Raw genomic sequence first — 12,555 nt, 5'->3', positions numbered from 1 at the left:
TTTCAATGCTACTTCCTTCTCCTCTCTCTCTCTTTCTCTCTCTCTCTCTGTCACTCTCTCTGTCTCTCTCTCTGTGTCTCTGTCTCTCTGTGTGTGTGTCTCTCTGTCTCTGTCTCTCTCTTTCTGTCTCTCTCTGTCTCTCTCTCTCCCTCTGTCTCTGTGTCTCTCTGTGTCTCTCTGTCTCTCTCTCTCTCAACCAACCCTCTAGCCTCCACCCCTTCCCTCATGTCAGTAATCTCTCACAAAGGCCACGCCAAGTGCTCTCACTGACCACAGCAGACTGAAAACGTGTATGTTCCCCAATATTGAAGGGTAGGGGTGACAGAAGGCCACCCGGGGTATAATCACCGCTCCCATTGACGGCCACACTATGGGGTCCCCACTGGTGTATAGTGACGGTCAACGGGAATGTAAACAGTATTTGTTGGACATATTAGTGAGGAGATAAGTAGCGCAGTTTGCTGTGTGGCTTCAACTGGGGGCATACAGCATGTGTTATGTTAGGGTAATCACCGGGCAGGGACTCTTTGTGAGGGCTACCCTCTCCCGGTGCCAGGTGGACGTGAAAACACGTGCTGTACATCGGGTACATGCAAAACGACCCGTGAACATCCGGGGTAGAATAGGTCTTCACCAACCTATGTTTGTCCTAAGAGACGACTAATGGGATCGGGTGGTCAGGCTCGTTGATTTTGTTGATGCATGTCATCGTATCAAAGTTGCGTGAATCGATGCTCATATCAATCACATGTTAGTCTGGTCCAGTCTCGATTATTTACAGACCGTTGTCATATATCTGGAATCTTGCTTAGTGCGGCGTTAACCGACAAAAAAGCAAAAACATACGAGGCAACTGGTGTATTCCGACATGTTGTCTGTGTTGGTTCTACTCTGTGGACAATGCCAATGCTCCATACACTGACTGAGTGCACCGCGGGCTTTACTGTGTAATTGTGGTAATGCCTCAAGGTATATAAGTACATGCGACAATACAAAGTATTTCTCAGAAATATGAAACAGGATCTGAACGCTTCACCCGTGGTGTGAAGATCAAGGGTGCCGACATTATAACACGACAGGTTCACTCTTTAGATCTTTGAAATTGTGCGTCAGGAAAATAGTTCGGCATCCAAGAGGAGGTGAATCCGTTGTCACAGCTGATAATGAGCTGTAATTTGTCAGGTTTTGCTGTGTCTCAGACTCCTGTTTAAAAGTAGCTACCGTATTGTATGTACATGCTAATAAAAGAAATTCCAGAATGCTGTATTCCTAGCAACCACTGTCACCCATGGTAACCGCAACCACGGTGATATCAACCACGGTAACACCAACCACGCTAACAACAACCACGGTAACACCAACCACGCTAACAACAACCTCGGTAACACCAACCACGCTAACAACAACCACGCTAACAGCAACCACGCTAACAACAACCTCGGTAACACCAACCACGCTAACAACAACCACACTAACAGCAACCACGCTAACAACAACCACGTTAATATTAACCGCGCTAACAGCAACAACGGTAATACTAACCACGCCAACAGCAACCACAGTGACAGCTACCACGCTAACATCAACCAAGCCAACAGCAACCATGCTAACATCAACCCCGGTGACAGCAACCACGCTAACAACAACCACGTTAATATTAACCGCGCTAACAGCAACAACGGTAATACTAACCACGCCAACAGCAACCACGGTGACAGCTACCACGCTAACATCAACCAAGCCAACAGCAACCATGCTAACATCAACCACGGTGACAGCAACCACGCTAACAGCAACCACCCTGACATCAACCACGCCAACCGCAACTACGGTAACATCAACCACGCAAACAGCATCCACGGTAACATCAACCACGCCAACAGCAACCATGGTAACAGCAAAAACGGTAACAGCAACCACGGTCACATCAACCACGGTCACATCAAACACGCCAACAGCAACCACGGTCACAGCAACCACTCTAACAGCAACCACGGTAATATTAACCACGCTAACATCAACCACGCTAACAGCAACGACGGTAACGTCAACCACGACAACATCACCCACTCCAACACCAACCACGGTAACAGCAACCACGGTAATATTAACCACGCCAACAGCAACAACGGTAATACTTACCACGCCAACAGCAACCATGGTAACATCAACCAAGCCAACAGCAACCACGCCAACATCAACCACGGTGACAGCAACCACGCTAACAGCAACCACGCTGACATTAACCATGCCAACCGCAATTACGGTAACATCAACCACGCCAACAGCATTCACGATAACATCAACCACGCCAACAGCAACCATCGTAACAGCAACCACTCTAACAGCAACCACGGTAATATTAACCACGCTAACATCAACCATGCCAACAGCAACCATTGTAAAAAAAAACCCACGCTAACAGCAACCACGCCACCAGCAATCACGCTAACATCAACTACACTAACATTAACCACGGTTACAGCTACCACGCTAACAGCAACCACGGTAATATCAACCACGCCAACGGCAACCACGCTAACATAAATACAGAACGCTGTTAATTCCCCTTCGGCCCGAGCAGATGTTTAAAGTACCATCGTACGTTCAGTTCTCACTCAATTACCTGAAGCAAGCCATGTTTGGGATGCCCAACCAGGCTAGCATTTTGCTTCACGTATGTAATGTCAATTATTTAATTCCACAAATGTGTTTACACACATTTTGAGCTTGACGTACCATGAAAAGACTCGATCGCATTCCTCACCGGCCTATTGGCGAGAGGTGTAGTGTTGCCGAGTGGTGTGTCAATGCTCTATTGTTGGCGAGTGGGATAATGTTGCCGTGTGGTGTCAAGACGCTATTAACTGACGATGTATTAACCTGAGGTAATAAACATTGCAAGCTTCTCAACAGAAACTCTCGTCAACATCCCCCTGTGTGTAGGTCATGTGTAGTAGCGGCTAGTTTGGTGGCGAGGTGACGACTCACGGTGGTGGGTGGTCCTTGGTGGCGTGACGACGAATCACGGTAGCTGGTGGTCCTTGGTGGCGTCGCGACGTCTCACTGGGGTGGGTGGTCCTTGGTGGCGTGACGACGTCTCAGAGTGGGAGGTGGTCCTTGGTGGTGTCGTGACGACTCACGATGGTGGTTGGTCCTTGGAGGCGTGGGTGACGACTCATGGTGGTGGGTTGTCCTTGGTTGCGTCGTGACGTCTCACGGTGGTGGGTGGTCCTTGGTGGCGTGATGACGTCTCACGGTGGTGGGTGGTCCTTGGTGGCGTCGTGACGTTTCACGGTGGTGGGTGGTCCTTAGTGACATGATGACGTCTCACGGTGGTGGGTGGTCCTTGGTGGCGCGGTGACGACTCACGGTGGTGGGTGGTCCTTGGTGGCGTCGTGACGTCTCACGGTGGGGGGTGGTCCTTGGTGGCGCGGTGACGTCTAATGGTGGTGGGTGGTCCTTGGTGGCGCGGTGACGACTCACGGTGGTGGGTGGTCCTTGGTGGCGTGATGACGTCTCACGGTGGTGGGTGGTCCTTGGTGGCGTCGTGACGTCTCACGGTGGGGGTGGTCCTTGGTGGCGCGGTGACGTCTAATGGTGGTGGGTGGTCCTTGGTGGCGTGATGACGTCTCACGGTGGTGGGTGGTCCTTGGTGGCGCGGTGACGACTCACGGTGGTGGGTGGTCCTTGGTGGTGGTGTGACGACTCACTGTGGGCAGTGGTCCTTGGTGGCGCGGTGACGACTCACGGTGGTGGGTGGTTTTTCTGTGGCGTCGTGACGTCTCACGGTCGTGGTTGGTCCTTGGTGGCGCGGTGACGACAGTAGATGTGCACATACAGTAGATGTGCACAGACAGTAGATGTGCACAGGCATTCTACACAAAAAGTAGAAAGTTAAGGCATATCAGTCAATATATATGTCTTCTTTTGGGGTTATAAATTCACTTTAAAAAACCTTTCCACACGCAGAAGAAATATCTGCTGAAAGCAGAGTTAATTGTACGATTCCGGCTTATGAGATTGTGTGAGTGAATCAGTATCAAATAGTGTTGATGCCAGGTATCCTGCTCCCCCGGTGCCACAACGTACTAAATAACTTGTGGGTGATCTTGTTAGTTGTAAACCTACTAGAAAGGCGGTGATGTCATTATGTGTTGAGATACGAACCTTGAATTAAGATTGTAACGAATGAAGGCAAGACAAAAATGTCCTTTCTAGTCAAGGCTGAGTTATGCCCCTTGCACTAGATTGTGAGGGACGGCCTTTTAATTGTCTGAGATTTGTGTATGAACCAGAATGTTTCACACAGTGCTCCGATGATCGGGGGAGTCGAACAAGTGTTTTGGGACTACAGCACTATAGGTTTCAGAACATTTGCAGTGAAGAATATTTCAATTTTCGAAAATCCCTATGACAAATTTCTAGCATTTTCTGGAACAGATTTATTTTTTTTAAATTCCGAAACGCTCAGAATATCCCTTGTCAGCCCTCACGTCTGTGACTATACTCAACGGCATTACAGTCGCCCATATAATGAGACATTCAACTTCAGTTGTATCTGGATGGAACCAGTTTCTACCCACTGTTACTTGTCACGTAATGCACGTGCGTGTGTAAACCTCTGGTTGCGTTCAGACGTGTCTTTTGAGCAGCTTTTTCCACCACCTTCAATTTCAAATTTGCACTTTTCATTATTTTTAATACTCGTACATTTTTTACAGTTTCATAAAAGTATACAACCAGTGTGACATAAACAACGTGTTCTTAAGCTTTAGTTGCAGTGTATTAGTTGCAGTGTATTGAGAGACAATAGGATAGACAGATGTACACGGGATGTGTTGGAAGGTGGTACTGAGACAGGGCTGTAACGAAGGATGCAGAAGGGAGATCAACACTGACAGCAGTAATCTGGGGATAAGTCTGTGGTGTCTTCTGTAGAACCTGTTGTGTCATTATGTAACTTTGGGGAGAGATGTTTGTGGAGCCTGTGGCACGTGTACCCAGATCTCGTTCCATGTATTGAATCGTGAAAATCCAATATTGATTTAAACAAGCTAAGATACACCGGCTGTGGTATTGCAAGGTAGCGGTGACAGTGGGCTGGGATATCCCAGACAGGCAAGCGGATAACATCACATCAGTATGTTTAATTTAAAAAAACTTACGTAACTTGTTATTAGCGGAAAATGTGAAATTGTTAATAAAAGCGATAAAATCCTTTCCACATTCATAAGAAAGCGTCGATTCCGACTATTAGAAGAAGGGCGTGGGTTGATTAACGTGGAAGCTCCTTGTGATAGAATTTAATGGCACTTTTGCACACATTTATTTGTCTGATGATTCTCTTGTGAAGCATGTCAAGACACATGATGAAAACAAGGCATTCCACAGTTATTAACGAACGAGGGATGTGGGACATGATTTCAAAGTCAATGATGATTTTTATATGGCTCAGGACTGCTGGACGGTACAGAAATGAGTATCAACCAAGCGATGTGCCATATCAAATCGGCCCAGACTCAGTTTTTCAAGGAGAGGCTATATGAACGACCACTGCATCGAGTTTATGTGCAGTGTGTTGAGATGATCAGCAACTCTGCAGAGTCCTTCGCTTGGATGGAGTCGGCTGGCCTGAAAAGTGAAACAGAAGGCTTTCTGTTTGCTGCTCAGGACCAGTCACTTCCACTCAAAACCACCACTGTGTGATGAGACTGTCCAACACATTGTCAGTAGAGGCCCAGCTTTGGCACAAACACAGTATCTTAAGCGACATAATGGAGTGGCTCGGTCATTTTAATTACCGTCTTCGCCATGCTTGTGGTTTTGACACACAGGTCCATCCATGTTACGACCCAGAATATGTAGAGGGCGTCATGGAAAATGATACACACAAAATTCTTATGAATAGGCCCGTTTACAACCTCCGACGTATCCAGGCCAACAAACCTAATCTTGTCCTTTTTGTTAATTCCAATGAAATCATTTATGTTGTTGAATTTTCTGTCCATTTTGACACTAATGTGATTGGCAAGATCCAGGAAAAACATGGGCTGGGCTGTGACAAAACACTCTCCTCCGCCACCGATGGGACAGGATACGCTCACTTTTCGCGAAGACCTAGTATCATTAGTATTTGATAGTGATTCATAAACACATGCTCATGATGTAGTCGGAATTGTACAATCGACTGCTTTATGCAGAGATTTCTATTGGATATGGAAAGGGTTTTGTCGCTTTATGTATTTTGACATTTCCAATCCGATCAGAAATTCCGATTCACATGTATAAAGAGATTTTTGGGGTTGGTGGGGATGCCCACGTCTTGCTTAAATGGCATATCCCCAAATTTCACATAGATGGTATCAAAGAGGAAGTGCAGCACTGGACGTATTGTTTTCATTTTACATTTTGTTTCAGAATCTCCGTCAAACTAGAAATGGTTAAAACCATTATTGTAGTAAACGTTCTGATTTCTGTAGATATGGTCCGTGGTTCACTAACAAACGCTGGTGAATTATTCAGTAAACATTTTGATAGCAAATAAATACAGGGATAAATGGTTTGCCAATGACAGTCGACTAGCTAGAGTGAGTGAGTGAGTTGGGTTTAACGCCGCTTTAAACAGTACTTCAGTTATATAGCGGCGTGTCAGCGTAATGTGGGAGGAAAGCCTGAAGTGATGCAGGTCTCAGACGTTTACCACTTCGGTGAAACCCACGAGCACGGGTATGGTGCTGTCAAACCTAGAACATAATCTTGGCGAACCGGGATTTGAACCCACAATCCTAGGTTTCTGTGCAAGAAGGGAAGAGAGACGTGCGCTATGAATAGGTAATAAATCACCTAACAATTGCTACCTTTACAAGAATGTTAGAAATAAGTTTAAGGCAATAAGTAGATTATAAAACAAAAACAGCTAAATATTTGGATAATATACTACGTGATGATTTACAAGCTTTTTTGAGGAAACTTAAACAAATCCGAAAATACAAACCAACTTTGCGTCCTATTTTACTAGAGACATGGTCCACACACTTTAGCGCTCTGTATGCGGAACTCCAGAATATGAAGATATAGATGATACATTCAGTACAATGTGTGAAGAAATGAACGACGTCACGGGGAGGGTTAATTCAACCTTTAATTAAGCGTCAACTGACAAATTAAAACAAGGTAAAGCACATGGACATGATACACCTATCAGAGAATTAGTCCAGGAAGGAAAGTGGTATTTGGTAGAGTTTGAATAAATGTACTTTGTAAATTTAATTAAAATTGAGTTTAAGAAATATTTCCTGTCACGAATTGTGGGCAACGATAAATGTAAGCTCGAAATATGAAAACTGTTTATCCTAAATAATGTATCTAAAATATGACGTGCTTTATATCAACAAGTCCGTGTATGTCAGTGGATGTTTTGTTAAACTGCGAACTGATGGGACGGGGTCACAATAAGTCGTTTGCGAAAAGTTCGCAGGGAAGACAATTCAATTCATTTTGTATTTCAGTGTGTGAAAGGCGTACCTGCATTCCAGGTAACCAAATGAAGTTCTGTAAACTGTCATTATTTATAAGAAAATCACTTATTTCACAATGTAATTTCAATGTATTTATGATATCTACCTCTATTGCCTGTAACATTATGTACCTATGTAAGTGTGTCAATGGCCTTGAGTATAATTAACCGAATTGATTTCTTTTCAAGTTGCCCTAAGCCTTTGACGAACGAAATGTAACTCTATCTGTGATCACCACGTTTAGTGACAAATGATCCAAGGAATGAAGCTGTTTAACTAGTCGTGTGGGATGCTGAACAAAAAATGTTTTCACATAGTTAAACCTTCTGAGATTGCAAAAAATACCTCAAATACTTTCTGTGAATATACTGAAAGTCTTCCTGGGTTCTATTAAGCATTATGGCGCATCTTCACTTCGGGGATTTGTTGGTATATTTCATATACCCAGCACTATCTCTCTCTCCCTCTCTTTGCTGTTGGTATATTTGCTACACCCAGCACTATCTCACTCTCCCTCTCTTTGCACGAGTTTTATGGAGTTTTGGAAGAGGTGTAGGACAATATCGTTAATAAGAACATTTCATTTAAAAATAGAAAACAGCGACCACTTGGAGGTTGTTACTATTCAAACATAACTTATCTCTCTGCGCCTTCCACCCCCATGGCCACATTGTTATAAAGTCAACTCTCACCCCTGCTACCTCTTATAAAAGGTTTAATATAACAATAATCCCACTGCCAGTACAGATAATTATCAGTGAAAGAAGATTTCGTGGATCGTTCGCCATGTCAATTTCCCATCTTTTCCATTTAAAGATAAACTCATCTCTGGGATTCTGTTTTACTCTTATTTTAAAAGATGTAAAGTTTCCAGAATTTGGAGAAATTCTCGGTCAGTACACATGTATCTTAAAATTCAGAATTAAAATGTCGTCTACCGACACACGAACCACTTGAACTGTCGCGTGTAACTACTCTCTGCCAATGGATTGTCTGGTCTAAACTCTCTATCACTGGATTGCCTGGTCCTAATTCTCCAACACTGGATTGCTTGGTCCTAATTCTCTATCACTTGATTGCCTAGTCCTAATTCTCTAACACTGGATTGCTTGGTCCTAATTCTCTATCATTGGATTGTGTGGTCCAGACTTTATCACTGGATTGCTTGGTCCAAACTCCAGTGAATTCACTTGGAGGGTTTGGAACAAACGAAAGGTTTTGCCCTAAAGTAGACAAGGGCATGGTTTGGACAACAGTCAGTTTACCTGTCAATGTTAGATTTCTTGTCCTCCAATTCCCTGAAATTATATTGAAAATTTATTTTTTTAAATCTTCTGTCGATTTTTAGGTTTTTGAGTTTTCTAGCTGAACAAGAAGGTGTATTCCTGAATATTTACAGTTTCGGTGTACTGCGTCATTGTGAGAGGATTGCAAAACACTCATGAGACGCATCAACATGTACACGTAACATCTACACACATTGCAACTTGTGATTTGTCTGTCAGTCACTGATGCTGAGCTGCGTGTACTGGGTGATTAATATAGCACGGGTAACATAGCACGATTAGGCATAGAATGCCTTTGTATAAATGGAATCTTATATACATGTGATAATGTACAGAGGTTAGAACAAATAATTTTAAAAGAATAGGAATGTGAATATGGCTTTAAGCTTATTACGTTCCCATAAGATTGTATAAATCGATACAATAGCATGTAAATTACAAGTCAACTCTTCGGGATGGCTCCAAACGGACTCAGTGTTGGAGTAAGGTGGCCTCCAGTACGGTGGTCTGGATTAATTCAATATATGCTCAGTCTGAAGCCCACACCCGAGGAGCATCAATCCGTGGCGTGACTTGTCGTCACCGTGTGACATTGGGCCGAGTTTGGACATTCTCATTTATCTCCTATCAAACATGTTCGAATAAACTTTGAAATATTATTATTTACATCATTACTTCAAATCCCCGGACGAAGTTGATACATTTTGAATTGTTCAACTACGGCAACTGTTATTCTAGAGGTGCTTCATGCTGTTCCTCAAATTACAAAAGGAAGACATGAAGTCACAACTGAAGACTGTTCACATTAACAGAGGTTGTTTTAACGTAATACACAGCGGTTAATTTACCGGAATACATTAAAACATAGGCCCCTGTTACAGAGGTATATATACGGAGGTTATTCCATGCTTTTTGTCAAACTCGAGATGTGACATACACCGTATTTGACAAAAAGCATGAAACATACGTTCAAGTCCCCCACACAGAAACATACGTTCCAGTCCCCCACACAGAAACATACGTTCAAGTCCCCCACACAGAAACATACGTTCAAGTCCCCCACACACAGAAACATACGTTCAAGTCCCCCACACAGAAACATACGTTCAAGTCCCCCACACACAGAAACATACGTTCAAGTCCCCCACACAGAAACATACGTTCAAGTCCCCCACACAGAAACATACGTTCAAGTCCCCAACACACAGAAACATACGTTCAAGTCCCCCACACAGAAACATACGTTCCAGTCCCCCACACAGAAACATACGTTCAAGTCCCCCACACAGAAACACACGTTCAAGTCCCCCACACAGAAACATACGTTCAAGTCCCCAACACACAGAAACATACGTTCAAGTCCCCCACACAGAAACATACGTTCCAGTCCCCCACACAGAAACATACGTTCAAGTCCCCCACACAGAAACATACGTTCAAGTCCCCAACACACAGAAACATACGTTCCAGTCCCCCACACACAGAAACATACGTTCAAGTCCCCCACACACAGAAACACACGTTCAAGTCCCCAACACAGAAACATACGTTCAAGTCCCCCACACAGAAACATACGTTCAAGTCCCCCACACAGAAACATACGTCCAAGTCCCCCACACAGAAACATACGTTCAAGTCCCCAACACAGAAACATACGTTCAAGTCCCCCACACAGAAACATACGTTCAAGTCCCCCACACACAGAAACATACGTTCAAGTCCCCCACACACAGAAACATACGTTCAAGTCCCCCACACAGAAACACACGTTCAAGTCCCCCACACACAGAAACATACGTTCAAGTCCCCCACACACAGAAACATACGTTCAAGTCCCCCACACAGAAACACACGTTCAAGTCCCCCACACAGAAACATACGTTCAAGTCCCCAACACAGAAACACACGTTCAAGTCCCCCACACAGAAACATACGTTCAAGTCCCCAACACACAGAAACATACGTTCAAGTCCCCCACACAGAAACACACGTTCAAGTCCCCCACACACAGAAACATACGTTCAAGTCCCCAACACACAGAAACACACGTTCAAGTCCCCCACACAGAAACATACGTTCAAGTCCCCCACACAGAAACACACGTTCAAGTCCCTCACACAGAAACATACGTTCAAGTCCCCAACACACAGAAACATACGTTCAAGTCCCCCACACAGAAACATACGTTCCAGTCCCCCACACAGAAACATACGTCCAAGTCCCCCACACAGAAACATACGTTCAAGTCCCCCACACAGAAACATACGTTCAAGTCCCCCACACAGAAACATACGTTCCAGTCCCCCACACAGAAACATACGTCCAAGTCCCCCACACAGAAACACACGTTCAAGTCCCCCACACAGAAACACACGTTCAAGTCCCCCACACAGAAACACACGTTCAAGTCCCCCACACAGAAACATACGTTCAAGTCCCCAACACACAGAAACATACGTTCAAGTCCCCCACACAGAAACACACGTTCAAGTCCCCAACACACAGAAACATACGTTCAAGTCCCCAACACAGAAACATACGTTCAAGTCCCCCACACAGAAACATACGTTCCAGTCCCCCACACAGAAACATACGTTCAAGTCCCCAACACACAGAAACATACGTTCAAGTCCCCCACACAGAAACATACGTTCAAGTCCCCCACACAGAAACATACGTTCAAGTCCCCAACACACAGAAACATACGTTCAAGTCCCCCACACAGAAACACACGTTCAAGTCCCCCACACAGAAACATACGTTCAAGTCCCCCACACAGAAACACACGTTCAAGTCCCTCACACAGAAACATACGTTCAAGTCCCTCACACAGAAACACACGTTCCAGTCCCTCACACAGAAACATACGTTCAAGTCCCCCACACAGAAACACACGTTCAAGTCCCCCACCCAGAAACACACGTTCAAGTCCCTCACACAGAAACATACGTTCAAGTCCCCCACCCAGAAACACACGTTCAAGTCCCCCACACAGAAACCCACGTTCAAGTCCCTCACACAGAAACATACGTTCAAGTCCCCCACACAGAAACATACGTTCCAGTCCCCCACACAGAAACATACGTTCAAGTCCCTCACACAGAAACATACGTTCAAGTCCCCCACACAGAAACACACGTTCAAGTCCCCCACTATCCACCCTCACTCAGCTGCGACAAGGACCATAAGCAGGACATTTCGAGCCAAGACACCATTCCCTTTTTTGTAAGCTATTTACAATGATTATTCACAAGCGACGTCACTTTCAAACATGTCACTGTGTTTCATTCACACACAGTTGTGGATGATGGTATTCTGTCAGGTCTGCTTACAGATCTTACAGACCCGTGAAGATCCGGGGTAGAATAGGTTTTCTGCAACCCATACTTGTCGTAAAAGGCGACTATGCTTGTCGTAAGAGGCGACTATCGGGATCGGGTGGTCAGGCTCGCTGACTTGGTTGATGCACCCACACTACTGAGAGTACTTTACTGTCACCCAGAATCTTTAGGCATAGTGAGTGAGTGAGTTGTGTTGAACGCCGCTTTTAACAAATTGAATATTCCAGTTATATCACGGCGTGTCAGTTTAATATGGAAGGAAAGCCCGAAGTGATGCAGGTCTTAGACGTTTACCACTTCGGTGAAACCCACGAGCACGGGTATGGTGCTGACAAACCTAGAAACATAATCGGGGCGAACCGGGATTCGATCCCACAATCATAGATTTCTGGCGTGCCCAAGGGACGC

At 44.9% G+C, this 12,555-nt stretch overlaps 1 protein-coding gene across 1 annotated transcript; it reads left to right on the top strand.

Moving 5' to 3' along the window:
• Nucleotides 1–370: 370 nt before the first annotated feature.
• Nucleotides 371–12,035, top strand: LOC124117446 (GATA zinc finger domain-containing protein 14-like). The gene is made up of 3 exons (XM_048382926.1): nucleotides 371–410; nucleotides 1,274–2,356; nucleotides 11,476–12,035. Exons 1-3 carry the CDS (start codon nucleotides 371–373, stop codon nucleotides 12,033–12,035), a joined length of 1,683 nt encoding a protein of 560 aa, XP_048238883.1.
• The last annotated feature ends 520 nt before the right edge of the window (nucleotides 12,036–12,555 follow it).

Source organism: Haliotis rufescens, unplaced genomic scaffold (assembly GCF_023055435.1).
Source record: "Haliotis rufescens isolate VD_foot unplaced genomic scaffold, xgHalRufe1.0.p SCAF_1, whole genome shotgun sequence".
In the NCBI taxonomy this organism is placed as follows: Eukaryota; Metazoa; Mollusca; class Gastropoda; order Lepetellida; family Haliotidae; genus Haliotis; species Haliotis rufescens.
Note: the sequence above shows the minus strand (reverse complement) of the source record. Positions and strands in the feature narration are given on the sequence as shown.

Bases quoted from the DNA above. Each gene is read 5' to 3' on its own strand.
- LOC124117446 (XM_048382926.1), top strand. From the start codon at position 371: ATGGGGTCCCCACTGGTGTATAGTGACGGTCAACGGGAAT. The intron at 411-1,273 runs GTAAACAGTATT...CTGTATTCCTAG, and splicing joins TAGTGACGGTCAACGGGAAT to CAACCACTGTCACCCATGGT. The intron at 2,357-11,475 runs GTAATATTAACC...TCCCCCACACAG, and splicing joins CCACTCTAACAGCAACCACG to AAACATACGTTCAAGTCCCC.